The sequence below is a fragment of the Grus americana genome, chromosome 12, assembly GCF_028858705.1.
Source record: "Grus americana isolate bGruAme1 chromosome 12, bGruAme1.mat, whole genome shotgun sequence".
NCBI lineage: Eukaryota > Metazoa > Chordata > Aves > Gruiformes > Gruidae > Grus > Grus americana.
Window position 1 is genome coordinate 7,442,540 of NC_072863.1, and position 17,908 is coordinate 7,460,447.

The following is a 17,908-nucleotide window of genomic DNA, read 5'->3' on the forward strand; positions in this document are numbered from 1 at the left end:
GCAATGTGAGCATGGCTTTCTTCCAGTGTCTTCTGCAGATACTAACTGCTCATTGGATTAGTTTTGTGCTTGGTAGAGAGCAGCGCCCTAACTTGTCTGATATTGTAATATCAGACATTAGTGTCTGATAACAGGAAAAATTATATGGATTTAGATTGAGAAGTCAAGCACTTCCCTGCTAACTGTTTGTCTTTTGTTTCCCTAGAACCTTTGCTTCATTTTACCGCAGTTTTTATACCAGTTCTTCTGTGGATTCTCACAGCAGGTAACTTCCAGTAACGTGTCTATAAACCAGGATCAAAAGCAAGAGGCACAGTGAGGCTTCCTAGCAGAGACTTGGCTTTTGGCATCCTGTCCCTTCCTCACCTCGCTTTAGAGGACAGTAGGAACCGACCTCGTTGCTCAGCACCGTATCTGGAGCATAATGTTTTTGAGACCTATAACTGAAAAGAAAGAAATCTGCTTTCTTTCTTTTTCCCATCCACCACCCATAAACACAGACGGACACCTTCCTGAAATAACGAGAGGGGTTTCGCTGGTTTGTCAGCATCTGACGTTACTACTTCTCTTAAGAGAAAAAGTTTCAAAGACTTCCTGATCTTTTCCCCTCTGCTGCGTTTCCCTGCATTAAAGGGGTGTCTTGAAAGGAAGAACAGTTTGTTCTTTTATGACAGCCTTTAAAAAAAGACACACAACGTGTGTCATCAGAGACTCGCTTAGTCCAACTGAGTGTCAGAAGGACAGGTCCATGTGATGGGTGGGCTCACCTGCTTGGAGACAAGAGCTTTGGGCTTTTGTGTCTATTTTGCCTCAAAAGTAATGGTAAGGAAGAGTGAATGACAGGAGATAATTCTCTGCTTGTCTCTGCAGAACCACTTGTTTGGTTGTTGTTTGGGGTTTTTTGGTTTTTTGTTATTTTTTTTAAAAAAAGAAGCCATCATTCCTCTAAAACAGTCTAGTCCTTAGAGTCACAGGAGACTTCAAGTGTATTAATAGAAACAGCAGCACAATAGCTACAGAAAAGCTCTGATAAGGGCTGTTTAATCATGTTTTGCTGGAGAATGAGCTGGAGATGAGACCAGCCAGTTACAAAACTTCCCTGCGGTGGGAGCGGGGTCCCGGCCACGAGCCTGCAGGTGCCTTGGCCCCCCGGCGTTGCACGGAGCGTGACCCCTGTCAAGTGAAACTGTCCTGTGTGGCTGTGACAAAGGGATCGGTCTGTAGGGTATGTGCGGAGGCAAAGGAACTTTGAATCTCTTTGGCGGGGAGACTTTTAAAGCGGAATTTCTGTCTCATTTCACCCTTTCTTCTTCTTTTAAGCCACTGTACGATGCCGCTTACCTTACCATGTACAACATCTGCTTCACATCGCTACCTATCCTGGCTTACAGCCTCCTGGAGCAGCATATCAACATCGACACGCTGACCTCAGATCCTCAGCTGTATATGTAAGTAGCACAGGACTAGGTAAGCCTCTGCACAACTTGGTTAACTATGGTTTAAGTGTTGTTGGCGGAGGAGCGTAAGCAGGTGGCCCTGTCCCGTGTCGGTGATGGGGTCACCATGAACTGCAGAAAAGGCTGTTTCTGTCCCTGCTGGCGCTGCTGCTGCTGCGTTAGAGCTGAGCAATGTCCTGTTTGCTGCCTCTTTCTACTTATTTGTGCTAACAGTATCCAGTCTAGCAGATTGCACTACTGTGTCTCTATAAAAAAAAAAAAATTGTATGTGGAATTCTTCATCCCTAAGAAAAATCAAGCTGCAAGCATGGCCAGACCTTTCATTCACGTTAGCTATGAGCCCGGCAGCATGAGCCAAGCACGTGATACAGTGTGTAATGGATGGAGGGGAGATCTAGCTTTCAGGAGAGAAAAACATCCATTCGTTTACAGAAAGACGAATGTTTCTGAAGCCCAGCTCAGGCAGGTAGTTTCTCAGCTCATTTAAAGGGATATTCTCCCCAGGCTTCCCCTCCACAGGCCAAATCCCCGTATCAGGGACTATTACCGGGGAGCTCTGCTCCACATGCTTGGAGTTTTCTGCCGTGTTGCCCATGGAAAGCCCCGTTTGAGGAGACTGCCTTTCTCTGCTTTGCTGGTTTCTTTCTCTCCTCCTTTGGTTGCAACTGAGGGGGGCTCCAACCTGCCATGGAAACAGAGATGCTTCCCATCTTCCTCCCACCCCTGCCCACACACGCACGCTTGGGTGCAGCCCTTCAGCAAAGACTAAGGAAGATGCTTTTTTGGGAAAGCTCCTGTCCACGCACCCCCGTGGCAAGAGACCAGGTCGGGGCTGCTCCGGTCAGTGCCCTGTGCAAGCCCTGTCACCGTTGTATGATGCTCCTCAGCCACGGAGGAACTGTGTGCGGCAAAGCCGTGCTGGAGCCAAGAGCGATGCCTTTGCAGGGAAGGGAATTAGCAGGTGCCTAAAGATACTGTGTGAAAGTTGCTTTAGGTATAGAAAATTCAGCAAATGCAGCAAAGCTGTGAGGCTAGGAAGGGGGCATGGGTGTTTTTGAAATAAGTACTCAGATCAATGATCGATTAGACCTCTGTGTTTCTCCTCTCATATGGCAAAATGCCACCGCGTGTATTTTTAAATAAATTGGTAATTGAATGTCGTGCGGCATAGATCAATAACAGCAGGCCCCTGCGCGTTCGCCTGGTGGGCTGTCTGATCTCTGGGGTCAGCCCATTGAGGGAAGACAGATTAATTGTGCAGGCAGATAGCTTTAGTTTGAATATTCATGACTGTGCATGTGCTGCTGAATGCAGAACGACTGCTGTGCCTCTGCTGCATGAAGTGCTGAGTTGCTGCAGTGCAGATCTCTAGTCGGAGGCGCTGTAAAAAGCCTGTTTACGATGAGCACTGCAGGACGTAAATGTGAATGCAAAACAGAGCTCGCAGTGAGGAAGTTGGTTGTATTTTCTCTCCTTGCAATAAAACCCACCTACAGGCTGGTTTATCCGTGCTCCCTGCTCCCAGACTGCAGTATGTTAGAGCATTGTCACTGCATCATCATGCGTAGGATTCGGTAGGTTTTGGGGTTTTTTGGAAAATGCAGTTAGAGGAGCCCAGCGCCACACCGGTTTGCAGGGCGCATCTTGCTGAGAATGGATGTATTGCCTTAACAGTTAGGAAGAAAAGTGAGAGAGGAATGGAGGTCTGTGGGTTTGCCATAAACATGCCTTTATCCCCATCAATCTTCAAATTTTAAAGTAATCTGAAAAGATAATGATGCAGGAAAATTTTTTTTTAAGTCCCCCCTGCCCTGCGAGCTGCTCTCCACTCCCCGGGCTTTGCGTGCGGTCCGTGCAGAGCTCTGCCCATAGCGCATGCATTTGCTGCTGCTGCCTCCGTGCCAGATCTCATCCTATATTCAGCCAAGAGCCTCCAGCTACAACCCCCGTGTTAAAAACACCCACCATACGATTCAGGAGGTTATTTTCAGCCTATGCAGAAAAACACCGCTTCCAGAAACGGGACTTGCAGAGCTTTGTACATCCAACGAAAAGGGGGGAACATGCCATAGATTCGCTGCACCCTGTACGGCTCTTCGTTAGCATTGCCCTGGTTTTAAAATTCATCAGTTAATGTCAGATAGCGTGCGCAGTGCGGGGACTGCGGGAGAGGCTCAGGACAGCATTACAGCTGTTTGCTTTGGGCTGGCTTGGATTTTAATCCAAGTTACCTAGAGGAGAAGGACAAAACAAATTAATGTGCTGAACCTCTTATGGTTTCTCATGACCATCAGCTGCATGTGGCAAATGTTGTTTACGTCCTGCACGCTGGCAGGTATTTGTGTTTTACCTCCTGGTCCCCTACGGCAAGGGCTTGCTCCAAAGCCCCGCTGATCACCTGGCTGCAAGGGGCTTTGCGCTGCACCCTAAACACGGCGGTGATGTTCTCGTTACTCCGTCTCTTGGCAGGAAGGTTTCGGATAACGCAATGCTGCAGTGGAGGCCGTTCCTGTACTGGACCTTTCTGGGCGCCTTTGAAGGACTTGTGTTTTTCTTTGGGGTTTATTTTCTTTTTCAAAATTCATCGTTGGAAGATAACGGAAAGGTAACACCACTAAAAACAGAAAGAGAAAGATGAGTGTTGTTTTTGTGCGCGCTGCCTCTTTTATACGCTTGGCAGGGAATATCTACACGCTTAATCTGTGCGGTGTGTCTCAAGTCTTGTCCGACGGCGTAGCCTTGCTTATGGTGTGATTCTGCAGCAAATGCTTGAAATAAAACATTTTCCAAATCGCCATGGAAACAAGGCAGAGCTGGTTATACTCGCTAGGTAAAATAACTAGTCTTACACACAGCTTTATTCCAACCTGGTGAGCTGTGCACAGCGCTCTTCCACTCTTCTGCGTGGTGCCAGCGCAGGAGCAGTGCCTGCCCTTCCCGCCAGCGTGCCGTGTGAAATCCGGCACGTCTTCAGCGGGTTGCAAGCAACTCAATTAGCCCGCCTTGATAAGATGCTGCTTGTTCGCTCAGACGTGGCGCGGGGCTGCTTGCCTGCCGCACCTGCTGCGGGGCGTGCGTTCAGCCTCCCCCCTCCCTTTGCAGTGGGGGAAGGCTGGTGCTGGGGTTTTGCTTCCGTTCCGAAGCCGGCGTAAGTTCGCACCGCTGTCAGAACGAAGCAGGCTGTTCTTGTCCCTGCTGCCTGCTTGCTCGTGCCGCTTGTGTCCGGACAAGCGCTTGCATTGCCGCGTGAGCGAGGTGTGGGAGCCGCTTTGGGTTATCTTGCACAGAAAAGGGGGGAAAAAAAGATTGATTTTTTTCTCTTTTTTTTTCTTTTTTTTTTTTTTCTTCTTTTTGCTGGTTAACTGAGTACAGAGCAAAGCCTTAGTGCAGTGCGGCTGCCTCACGTGGTGGCCTGGGCTGTCTCGGGACCCTTTCCCCAAGGGACCACCCAGCGTGTTATCAGGTCTCGGCTGATGGAAAACTTCTTTACACCATCGCTTGTGACCCTTGAAAATACCTTAGCTTTTTTTAGCGGCTAACGCTTGGAGAAAAGCTGATGAAATTTATGTATGTATATGCATACGTTGCATCAGTGCCAACATTTATGGCCCCAGCTGTAAGTAGTCAAGCCCCTGTATTGTAGATTCAGTGCTTTTCTGTCTTTATAGCCATTCTGGTTGTATTTGAATAAAACATGAAGCACTGATATTTTCTGCAAATGCCTCGAGAGGTCAAGTCTATGTGGCCGTAAAATAAAATCTGTGGTTACGTCCTGTTTTGTAAACACTTATGCCTGTAAGAACTGCTACCAGCAATTGTTCACGATATCCATGTATGTTTGATTGACTCCTTTTTCGCTCCTATTGACTTTAATTTTTTTGCATTTTTTGAAAACTTTTACATTTCACTTTCTGTTTTAATGTATGCATTCAGATCTTGACAGCCTTTGGTAAGCATCCCTCCCATTCATTGCCATCGTTTGGATTTATATACAGTATCTGCTTTTCTTTGTCGTGCGTAGTCACTAGTATCTGCAAACCAAACCAGATGGAAAAATACCCATTGGTGCGTTCTGCAAATGGGACTAAAACGAGACGATGAGCAGAGGTGTTGCGAGAAAGCAGAAACTGAGTAAATTACCAAGAAATCATGAAATACAGATGGTCCAGTGACTTGTATCCTCAGTCGACATTGCTGTTAGTAGGAGGTTGTACCTGTCACAGTCCCAGCTCTGGGTCACCCGTCTGTGTGGCACTGCATGGCACAGGGTAGCGTAGCGGGCGGCGAGTTGTGCGGGGCGCCGGCACCTCTCCGAGCATCAGTCCCTGTAGCAATCACTCCATCCTGTCCTTCCTCTCCGGTTCCTGCTTGCACCCCTGTCCTCATCGTCGTATCTGTGCCTCTCCAAGGGGATGCCACAGGCGTCTCCGTCCAATGTAACGGTGTTTTTCAGGTTTTTGGGAACTGGACCTTTGGGACTATTGTTTTCACCGTGCTGGTGTTCACCGTCACTCTGAAGGTTAGGTTCTTCCTTTCTTTTTCAGTCACTTATTTCTGCAGTCACTTTCCAAGACATGTGTATGTGCTGTGGTGTAAGGTCACACAGTCTGTGCAGTGAATATGTTGAAGATGAAGTTCCTATGAATATGTGCCCCCTACATTTAAATCTTCTCTTCTTCCATACAGGCAGAACTTGCTGAGTAGCTTCTTGACCACTGTCCTGTGTGTAGTCTATGGTCTATATACATGAAGTGTGGTGGTCTATAAGTGTTTATGTTTTGGTTAAATTATTTTCCTATTTTTTTTGCCCTCACTTGAGAACTGTTGTTGATTAGTTCACTTTTTCCCACGCTTTCACCCCTTGGCATTCAGTTCCAGCCAGAGGAGAGGAACAATAGAGAACTTGGATTTGTCCACCTTGTTTCAGACACTGCTAAGCACTGGAGGGATCACAAAAGCACATCTGTCAAATAACAATAGCAAATCTGCTTTGTTTCACGGAGCTTTCCAGAACAAACAGTTTGCATAAGACCTTACAAAAGGTCTTTTATGTTTGGTTCAGGACAGCAGGTGGTGGCAGGAGGCAATTACAGCCCCTGTAACCTTTAGACATTTCTTTCCTTGTAGCATCAAGGTTGCATCGAATTTATTCTATTAGAGAGTGTCAGTTACAATTAGAAACTGGCTGTCTCCCTGTTGACATCATGTCAATCTGTAGATACTGAAAATATTTTCCCTGGTGCATGTAGGCAGAGAGGTAGCTGTTTGGAGAATTTCAACCATAATGTGAAAGCAGTCAGAAATTTCATATAAATACAATCAAATAGACTCTGCATCTAATGCCTGTTCTTTTTTTTTTTATTCACACAGCTAGCGTTAGATACCCGATTCTGGACGTGGATGAACCACTTTGTGATTTGGGGCTCCCTTGCCTTCTATGTGTTTTTCTCGTTCTTTTGGGGAGGAGTCATTTGGCAAGTATCTCTTCTTCTTTCCATGGTGCTTTCTCAGGGGGATGCCCAGCGCTGGCTTTGCGGGGGACATGGCTGCAGCATCCCCTCGGTTGGGCTGTCCAGAGATTTACAGATGGCAGGGTGTGTGCAACCACGCTTCTTTCTCTACCCAAGAGGTAGCCTGAAAGCAGGTGACGCCCGGGTCGCCATCCAGGTGCTCGGCTTCGGCAAGAGTTGGTTTGCTTTTTTGCCCACGGGGTCATTTCTGGTGTTGAGGCACTTGTCTTCATTGGGAGGTTCTGGGGTAAATGTGTCAGGACCTGTTTGTGCATGTGGATGGGAAAGAAAGGAAGAATTGATGGTGGAAAGAAACACAGTGATACAGAAGGAAGGAGGAGATGAGGCAGATGCAGAGCGAGAGGACCCAGTACTGTGGGGCAGCTTAAGAGGGAGAAATAAGCAGGAGAAAGTGCAGATCCTGCTGCTGAAATCCTGGATCTGAGTAGGAGAAGAAATTCTCATTGGTTTGAGTGCGACCAGGATTTTAGGCTTAATGTCTTGCAAAAGCAGGCAAGCAATAGTACCTTACAAATATTACTAGTTTTCTATTTCCCATGTTCATGTTGACGTTCACAGTAGACAGCATCTCCCATTTTACACCTTTGCTTTCCCGTGGGCCAGCGCCATGGGTTATTGGCCAGATCCTTGACCCAGCAGCCTGCTAATAAAGATGTGGAACTGATTTAAATGTTCTAATTGGGGCTCACAGACTTCGCTTAACTCTTCAGCGTTCCTAAACAACAGGTTCAGATCTGTGATCTAGCCAGGTCTCTATGTTGGAATGTGTGAGTTTTCTACTGGTGTGTTTAATTTGCATCGCTCAATATTTTTTGAGTTAATGTTAAGCAACAACTGCTTTGGGATCCTTGGCATCAGTTATTTATGAGGCATTTTTCACAAGCATCTTGTTGGTTCCCCTCCAACATCAAGGGAGGGAGGAAGAGGCAAATAACCTATTGGGATCAAAGGCCTCTGGATTTCCACCATCAAAAGCAAACCAGAAGCTGTAGCAAAGTCCAAAGTTGAAATAAAATGATCTAGTTTTTTGATAAGGTAAATAATTTATCTTTCAGTGATAGTAGTAAAATTCAAACCCCTCCCCACCCTGAAATGAAACAGATGTGGAAGATGCAAAATACATCATGAGAGGTGACAGGACGGTTCTCCAGAACTAGCACAGGAGATGCGTTGGGAGAAGGATGGACGGTGTGTTTCTGTGCAGGCTGTATCCATCTCCATCTGAAAGGGAGGTGTTACAGCTAATAGTTTGATCTGACTCTGCCTTTGATTCTGAGCTTCTTGGGAAATTCACATTAACCAGAATTTATTTGTATCCTTTCTTTTTCAGGCCTTTCTTGAAGCAGCAAAGAATGTATTTTGTATTTGCCCATATGCTGACTTCTGTTTCTACGTGGCTGGCAATAATTCTCCTGATCTTTATCAGCCTTTTCCCAGAAATTCTTCTAATAGTTTTAAAAAATATAAAAGAGAAAAGTCATCAGGTAAGGAACAAGATGATGTATCGTACAGTATTTTTAGGCAGACCTCTCTTACGGGTTCATCTGGTGCTGCAGGGTAACTGTACCGTGTACCACTCGCATCTCGAGGAAGGCTTTCCAGAGTCTTGTCTTGCTCTTTCACATGCCAGAAATGTCAAGAAGCTCGTATATAAATACTGCCTAGATCTGTAGCAAGGAGGGACTCAACCCGTGCCTTTCCTTAGTTGCCTTCACTGGACGGAAACCTGCTGCATCTTAGAAAAGTACAGTAACCCTGCTCCACCCTGAACTGCCCATAAACCCCACCACTTGGTGTCCTGAAAAAAGCTACTTGTTTTTGTGTCAGAGAACAGACCCACGATGTTCCCTGTGGGTACGTCCCCAGGTGTCAGCACAGGGGGGGCAGGGTCAGGTCTTACCACATTTGCCCACCCCCCTTAATAACCACGGGCTCGTGCCGTGGCCTTAGCCTGCAGTGGCTAGTTCTCCTTGAAAGCGCTCTGGTTTCTTGACAGCTTTCCTCTGCCGCTGAGGAAGGCGGCTCGTTTTAGAAGTGTAAACCATCTGCGAAAAGTTTTCTTCGTCACTGCTGCAAACGGTGAATCCAGCACACCGTGCCGAGACACCCCCCGCCCCTTGCGCTCCGCTTGCCTGGAGGTGCCAACCATCCCGGCAGCACCGTCCCCCCGGCAGCCCCTGCTCACCCCAGCCGTGCCTCCGCCGCTCCCTGCGCCTGCCCTCCCTCCCGCAGCCCCTTCTCTTTGCCCCCGCAACAGCAGCCAGCCCTGCCTCGCGTCGGCGCGCGGTGTATTGCCGCCTGGCCCTGGCCTCTTGCCGTCGGGTGTGCGTGTGCTTCGGCAGCGGTAGGCACAGCCCAAGAAACACGGGGTACACCCGCCCGGCACCCAGCAGGTGCTGTCAGCATGGGTTTGGCCAGAGGGGACTTCTGCCCTGCCACCATGCCCCGGACCAGCACCATGGTACCGGCAGACCAGTGCCCAGCTGGTGTGACCGTGTCCCGGGAAGCCATGGGGTGACCTCTCAAGTACTGAGGTTCAAAACAGGCTTCTCTCCTTGAAGCTCTTATATCCCGTGAGGTTTCAGTGCATTTTCCTCAGCTGGGATAACTTATCTTTGGTCCTTACTTAAAAATCATTATTATCTCAATTTAAAAAAAAAAATTAAAAAATATGTATCAGTTGAATTAGTAAAAGTTTTTTTACATTTGAGGTACACGTTTTGTAGTTTTGAAGTAAAAGATGTATCTGCAAACAGAAATAAAACCCCAAATCATTAAAGTTGAAAGCAACAGAGATGGTAAAAGTACAGTTGAATTCTTTGAGGCTCCACGTAATATCTTCTAGTTAAGTGCGATTTAATAGTTTCTAGCTGGACACCCCTATTGAATAGGCTGGGAGCAAGTCACGCTCAGCTGTGGACGTAGGACAGTTCGAGGACAGTGACCTGGAAGGGTGACCTGGGGGTTTCCGAGCCCCAGCTCAACTCACCTGAGAGGTGTGACCCATTTTTGCCTTCAGCTGATAGCCAGAAGATCCGTTCCCTCCTGTAATACTTGCTTTCAAGAGTGCCTTTTACACATTAAAAAAAGGCTCTTGAGAAATCATTTAGCAAAGCAAAGTAAGTGTCAACTAGGAAAGTCTCTTCATGTGTGCATACCAAACTAAACACAGGCTGAGCCGTATTGAAATCTGCATTTTGAGTAAGAGCTTTATAAAACGCCTGAAGCAGATACCAGCCCCAGATGTCTGTGTCAGCAGACAGACCCTGAAGTCAGTCGCCTGATCTTTAAAGGTATCTAAGACCAGGTAGATGACTTCAAAGTAAGACCGTTTTTGAAAATCCTGACCTTAATAGTGGAAAAAAATAAACATCAGTCTCCTAAGGGGAGTGTTAAATGAAAAACAAGGTTAGGGACGTTATTTAGGTGCCTGACCCCCCCAACTGGGCAGCTTCCCAACTGGAAGGGGAGGATGGTCGATGGGCATTTGTCCTCGACCTCCACGGGACCAGGTTTCACCCCGAGTTCCCTCTAATGCAACACTTCTGCTCTGCTCAGTCTTTATTCAGTTTTCTGTGTGGAAATGTTTTGGGCTTGTTTTGGTTTTCAGCTGCAAGACGCATTTGTGTTTTCCTTGGTTTCTGCCTTTCTCTTTCTTGTACTGCAATTTTCTGTCTTTTGTGCTGTTGTGAACTAGGTAACGAAGCGCCTTCCTTCCTCAGGAACATCCACTATCTTCATGCTTTCTCAAACTTCCAGCAATCACAGCTTTTCTTGGAGTGAATAAGGTGATTTCCTTTCTGAGTCACTGTGTGTTGCTTGCTCTACTGCTTTTTCCCTCTGCCTAACGCCTAACTCCTCTAAACCCATGTTTAGATTTGCTCACCCAGCAAAACCCTGCTTTTCCTCCCCTTTTGCTTTAATTTAAATCTTTTGCCTAAATATTTCGTCTGTCTCTTCCCCTTCGGTCTCCTGCTGCACCTCAGGTGGGTGAGCTGGTCGTGCTCGGGGTGTCCAAGTGAGGTGGTTACACTCACACTCCTTCCCCGCTCTAGTTTCGTGTGTTCGTGGACTAGATGCAAACTTCTGTAAAGCGTGGGACAAAGTGGACTCAATTTTGATCATCCTCTGGATGACTTGGCAAACAGCTCAGGCTTGTTTGATCTCGGAGGAGCTCCCCAAGTGCCCGGCTTGCCCAGTCCATCCCACTTGTTAGTGCTCCCATTGCTCTTTGTAGACGCGAATAAGTGCCCTGAATATACGTCCCTAGCCTTTGGAGTTGCTGCAGATCTCTGGTATTATTTACTATTTTAAACATACCAGTTATGAGGAGATCAAGGATGGTTTTTTCCTCCACCTCTAGCGTAAACCTCCAAGCCTTAAGTTAGCCATTTCAGGAAGCAGGGCTGGTTTGTGAATACTCTCCATGTCTCTTGCACTGCAAAACCCAGCCGGTATTACTCACTGTGGTATTTAGGAGCGTGTATTGCCTCATCCCTTACGATTTAGCTGTGAAAAGGGGGGGGTGTGTGTGTGTGTCTTACATTGTTCCACCGTTAGGCAGGGGCAAGCGTCACGTGTGCTCTAAGTCTTTTTGCCTCGCTGTTGCAGAGCAGCAGGAAGGCACCTGATTCATTGTCGGCCAGACCTTCTGTCACACCACTTCTTTTAAGAACGTTCTCAGATGAGTCTAATGTGTTGTAACAGGTACCCTGTCCAAAGGAGTTGGGATGGTTTTAAAAGGCATCGATTAACCAAATGTAACCCTCCCCCTCCAAATCAATTAAACTATGGTTCTTGTAATCCTCTTGACTATCGGTGTGGGGCACCTGTCCTTGTGGAATGGAGATGCAATGCTTGGGACGCATTTTAATTTGAGGGTGTTGTCCTATCCGACCTTTTCAGAATCCCAGGTGTGTACAGATCCTCTCAAACTGAAATATTTTCCAGTATGTAAACAAATCTGTCAGTATAACATATTTTAGTCTAATACTAACAGACAACTTAGTCTGAGCACACAGTCAGTGAATCCTGCTAACAGCGATTATGAAAGCCAACACTGGTGTATTTACAATTAAGTATTCACATCTCGGCTATTAAAATGATTCCAGTATTGCATCTGAATTGTACCAAAATCCCTTTTTCTAGGGTGCATGCTGTTCTGTCAGAAATAAGTACATTTTAATTCATCTGCATAGATTGAAACTAAATGTGTGTCCTTGTCTATGTATGTCAACATATAGTACAGCAGGCATGTCTCCGTGTCTGTGCGTGTATGCACGCGCAGAGAGCATCCTAGTACAAGTTTACCTGATTTTAAACGTAGTAAGCCGATAGCAGAATAAAAAAGCAAAAGTGCCTAATTGAATTCACAATTTTGCTCTTAGATGTTACACAGCGGCGTGGGGTCCGCTGCAAACACAAAACTGTAAATTTTCTGCAAACCTCTCCTCCCTTTGTACCCACACCTGCTTCCAAAGAGATCAGCTCGATCGGAATGGCAGGTCCAACAGCCAGCCTTGCCAGCGCTCCAAACGCATTGGCATAAATCTGGGTTTCTGCTTGCCCAGGCACTGCCGGCGAGCCGAGCGGCCGTTCCTTCCCCGCAGACGTTAGGTGGTGCTCTCCACCGCCGTATACTGGTGCAGACTGGTGCGGGAGGCAGCCAGACTGGGGCGGAACGGGAGCCGCAGGGGACGGCGAGGCAGATGTCGCTTTTAGACTTTACGCAGCATTTTGCAGATTGTGCAAATTGATTTACCATCCTGTTAATTTGGTTGTGAATGAAATTTGGCACTTTTATCGTGGTCTAATCATTCTTCTATAAAATTTTAAGTATTGTTTTTCTAAAAATAACACGGGAAAAGGTTTATGAGTTTGGGAATGTAACAACAGCAATACATGTGCATTTTCCTTCTGATTTTTGCAGACTGGTCCCTTTGATCTGCCTATGTTAGTCTCGTACAAACGTATAGAAAATGGTTATGTGAAGACTGAAGATGCTGTTACTAATTTGGCAGAAAGATGTCCTCTCAGGATATTTTAAAGTGCTCCATAAAAAACTGCATATTGTCATGCTGTAGGAAAAAAACTATGGTTTTAACCTACCAGTTCTCTTTAATATTGCGAAGTACAGTAAGCAGCCATGCTGATAAAGCAGTAGCCAGGGCACTGGCCCCACGGTACCACTTTGTCTTTGGGCTTGTGGCTTCCCTACCCTCCCCACCCCCCCCAAAAAACAAGAATTCTGCCAAATTCTACGTCATTGGAGGCTGAGAAAGCATCTTTAGGAATTCATCCAAAACAGCATGAATTGAAGTGCAAGAGAGCAATGCCAGCCCCGTTTCACACAGGGGCTTCCTCTGCCCGCTGCAGATCTGTCCGAGAGCAGCAGGGAGCTGCTGAAGTCTCTTGCTCTGCCTGACCAAAGAAGTAGCACAGACTTTAAACCCAATAACAGCCCCTCCGGCTCCCCGAAGGCACTGGGGAAAGCCTGCTCTTCTCACGCAGAAGCTGGATGCAGCCCTGCAAGCATCTCGCCTGGTGCTGGGGCTGCGACCTCTCGGCGGGGGCTGCCCCTCCCCAGCGATGGGTTGCCAGATGCACATGGCAGAAATACTTGAAAATTTGGGAGAAATCTTCGCCGACCGGTGCAAAGCATTCAGTTGCGTATCCCTCCTCTGGGTACAGCTGGAAGCGGTCCACGGTCCGCATGCAACAGTGGTACCTGTGCGGAGACCCGTGGTGCCGGGAAGCGCCTGAGCATCCTCCTGCGGCCAGTTTGCTGGTGGGTTTATTGCTGATGGAGGATGATGAGAAGGTCATTTCCCCTCGTGTTGTGGCTGTTGGTGATGGAAGGAAGCTTTCATGGGGAGGAAGGAATCTCAAAAGTTGGGCTGTGCCAGACTTTCAGCCGTTTTGCCCGGGCTCCTGTGGTCGTGCTTACGTTACTGCACTGTGCAGTTGCTTCAACACTTTAAAGGCCTGAGTGACAGTGCGGTCCTTGGATGATCCCAGGGACGCGCGCTGTGCCTGGAAACCTGCAGGCATATAAAACTGCATCTTGAGTTATTTGCACTAAGAAAAAAAAAAGCTAGTTTAAAAATAAAAGGAATACATGAACTTGATTTCATTTTACACTTTATTTGGTTTTTTAAATTGGCATGTTCTTTTTAAATCTACCTGTACCATGGTCATGGGAACTTTGCTCTTTAGGTTGTGCTCAGCAGAGGTGAGATGCCCGATGCTCATTTGGGGGTTTTCTGAGATATATTTTTTTTTTATTCTTTGATACTTCATATGTGGAAAAAGCAGCTTTTTTGTTGCGTTAAGTCGTAAGCAGTGACGGAGCACCCTGTGTGCCACCGCCGTTTGGTGCGAGGGTCCCCCCTGGTGCTGGCTGGCCCTGGCCCTGTTGCTCCGCAGAGCGGTGCGAAGGAACTACTGTGAGAAGCGTTCAAGTCTCATTCCAGAAGTAACGAGCTCTACGCTGCGGCTGGGTTTGGCTCCCGCTCGCTCAGGCTTTGTGTCACTTACATGCAAAGAAACAACAATTTGGGACTAGGTGGAACATTCCCTTAATCAAATTTCACTAGTAGCGGACTATTAATTTTGAGAAGAATCGAGTCTCGCTCTCTGGCTGCCATCCCTGAGGTCTGTCTGCGACTCTGGTGGAAGCAGGATGCGCATCAGCTGCAGGCGAATTCTGGTGTGCACGATAAGGACTTTGCAATGGGCCTTCCCTGAATGAGAAAGGGGTGTGCAAAGTCCCTCCGGCCAGTGGCTGCCCTTAAATCACCCAGCGTGGGAGGGGACCTATGGACAGGACCACTGTATTATACACGCTGCACTGGCCTCAACGCAAGTGGTGTTTGTTAGCACCGTGTTAGCAACCGCGGCTCGACTCCTTGCTGCATGCAAGTAAGGAGCTGCACTTCCAGCATGTCTCCCATGGGCAAAGCTTTTTTTTTTTTTCTTCTTTTTTTCCTTTTCCTAGCTCATTTCGCAGACCTAGAATTCAACGTGCAGACCTTGTCTCTTTCTCAACTTTTCTTGCTAAAGCGTGGTGCCTACAGATCAAGTATGCGATGAATACAATGAAGATACGCTCTATATGCCAAATCTAACCTTTCTCCTTAAATATGCGGTTGCTGACTTGTGTTTACATAACCTTTAAAATGCGGGCGCTGAAATGCCTGATTCCTGTGATTGAAAACCATTCCACGCCCGGATGGTCCCAAGCCTGACACCTTGCTTCTCGGTTTGCTTGGTGCCGTACTCTGTTCCTGGGGTCAAAGTCTGTTCCCGTGTAATTCAGCTGGAGGTTTTGCTGTTGACGTTGGTGGGAACAGAGCGAAGCTTGCCATGTATGTGTGAACTGTCTGAATAAAGCCACTGAAACGGGCTAATTTCTGCAGCCTGTTTTAAGACGGAGCCTTCTGAGAACCAAATCTTTCTCTTCCCGTTCCCGCATCTCCTGTCTCAGGATGGAGCAAGCCATTGCAACAGTTGTATGTTCGAGCCCAAGGCACGTGTGCTGACAGGCGGGTCGGGACTAACGTGAAATGTTTTGAATAGCAGCACTTTTGGGAAAACGCAGGTTTTCTTGGGCTTGGATTTTCAGCCAGTGCACTGGTGTAGTGCCAACCTGGACCAGCGAAGGAGCTGATCCTCCTCATTCAGCAACGGCAGAAGTGAAATTCTTATTACTGTGGATGACTTGTGAAATCAGGGAAAACAGGAAACCCCGTTTGGGGTTAGAGAAGGGAAGAAAAAGTGGTGGTAGCGACTGTAAGGTATAAGCCAGCGGGATGCTGAAGTGGCAGTAATCTGACAGTGATGCTGTGATTGTCGTTCATGTAATACACGCTGCACTGTTACAGCGCTCATTAGTGAGCTAAAAGGTCAGTACAGGCTTAGCGGTGGAAAAACTTGAAGGAAAAAAGGCTGGGGTTTTTTTTGGTAATAATTTGTCAAAGTTTAATCACTGTCTAGTGACACTGAAAGATAAGAAAAGTAATTAAGATTTCCTCTAAAACTGGTATGTGATAACAGAGGAACTTGGTGTAGTCATAGCTACTTTTCAAAAACTAATCCTAATCATTATGAGAATATAATAAATGACTTGGAATTGCATAAAAGCTTAAAATTGAATTTGTATACACACAGTTGAAAAACTTACTGCACCATTTATCCAATATCCCAGCTATGGATTTTTTTTAAAACCCATGTAGTATATAGAAAGTGTAAATTATATACAGGCAATGAGAAGATACATTTTCAGCTTCTTGCAAAAAAAAAAAAAAGGACTGCAACCTTACATTTTTTTCACTTAAATGCAATTTTATACATTTATGTTGCTTTATATAAAGGAAATTGAATGTGAATGTTACCTTTTATGAATGCAACTTGCTCTTTTTTCATTACAGAGACTTTTGTTTGAAGTAATCAATAAACTTTGGTATGTTGTTCTGATTAATATATATTTGTTGTCTGTCTTGTCTCCTTGGATGCTCGTAGGCAACAGTTTATAAAGTGGGCTTTTCCAAGGCAGTACGAGGGGGGCCATCGGCATTTTCACTGGGGGGTGGATGATGCCAGCAAGGCCATACTTGGTTTTCTGATGTGGAGCAGCATTTGCCTAAGGAAATACTGGTTGCTTCTCATATATTTTTATCTTTCCAGCAAGGTATTAGCAATTCTGCTGGTAACAGCTGCTGCACGTAGCTGGCCTATGTGCTCTCAACCCATTTCCCTCAAAAATCATGTCAAATTAAGAAAGTGAGTCCTGTGAATTAAGTGAATAAATCGATTTAACTTTGTAGCAGAGCTGAACTTGGAGCTTTAGCTGACATTTAGGAACTGGATTAATAAAACCCCCAGGTCCATGTGCCTGACTTCCATACATGAATGAAGAGTTTTTCTTAATGCTGTGCGTTGGTTCTGTGTGCCGTGGCTACCTGTAATAAACGAGCATTTTTTGGTTCAAAGATGAGAAGCACACAAATGAGGATTATTTTGTGGTTTGTAAAGTGCCTGGAGCTGGCGAAGTTCAGGCCAGATATTTGCATTGATAAAATTCCAACAATATAACGAAACTGTTAAAGCAAGACTCACAGTGTTTGTATAATACCCAAGAAAAATATATAGACTTCCCCCCCCGCCCCAGGACATGGGTCTGATTCAAACCAAAATGTTTGTAATGAAAAACTGACAGTTTGAAAAATTCTGTTTTGGCTGCTTCGATTTCTTCAGCTCCCATCAGCCATCGGAGGACAGATGGCTGCGCTATTTAAAACAAACTATAACCTTTAAGAAGCAGCTTGTACTATTGGAAACCAGATACACGCATTGAGAATTTTAATAGCCCAAGTGAGTGATAGTGAAAATCATCTGAAGAGCTGGCAAAGGTTTTGCTCTGAGCTGGCTACCTAGGCTGACAGGACACAAGTGGTAAATGTAAGCGATGGGAGACATCCACGGGCCAGGAGGTATTTCGGAAAGCACCAAATTAGCATTTAAAATGCCTGTGTAACCCCTCATGTTAGAAAGGAGAAGCAATGTCACTTTGTAAGGTGGTTTTTAACAAGGACAGCAATTTTTTTAAAAGGTCAAGCTGCTGGCGTGTGAGGGCTCTTGGCACGTGGAGGGGCCGCGGCGTCCCCGTCCCTCCCTGTTCCCCCGCAGCCCTTGCAGGAGGAGATGTGTCCGCAGTGTCCTCGCTGCTGGGATTGGGTTGGCTTCTTAAATCTTCATGTCTGGGGATAACCTGCTAAGCTGGAAAATACGCTGTGGCCTGGAGAAAGGGCGTGTGTGCGCCTGTGTGCGTGTTCCTGGCCAAAACCTGGGGTTATAACAATAAATAAGGTCTGACTGACGCAGAGAAAAAGTGAGAGTGGGAGAGCGGAGCGGAGTCCATTC

The 17,908-nt window shown here is 46.5% G+C and overlaps 1 protein-coding gene across 10 annotated transcripts in view; it reads left to right on the forward strand.

The window, feature by feature from the left end:
• The window catches only part of ATP11C (ATPase phospholipid transporting 11C), a 58,143-nt gene extending 41,675 nt beyond the window's left edge, over positions 1-16,468 (forward strand). For 6 of the 10 annotated variants that reach the window (XM_054839092.1, XM_054839100.1, XM_054839101.1 and 3 more), the window contains 7 exons: positions 206-265; positions 1,321-1,448; positions 3,927-4,062; positions 5,911-5,976; positions 6,828-6,931; positions 8,319-8,472; positions 12,918-16,468. In XM_054839092.1, the coding sequence (XP_054695067.1) occupies positions 206-265; positions 1,321-1,448; positions 3,927-4,062; positions 5,911-5,976; positions 6,828-6,931; positions 8,319-8,472; positions 12,918-13,034 (765 nt within the window). In that variant the 3' untranslated portion in view covers positions 13,035-16,468. Of the gene's footprint in view, positions 1-205; positions 266-1,320; positions 1,449-3,926; positions 4,063-5,910; positions 5,977-6,827; positions 6,932-8,318; positions 8,473-10,685; positions 10,777-11,599; positions 11,696-12,917 lie in introns of those variants that run through there. The other 4 variants (XM_054839096.1, XM_054839093.1, XM_054839097.1 and 1 more) reach the window with 4 other exon arrangements.
• Positions 16,469-17,908: the final 1,440 nt, after the last annotated feature.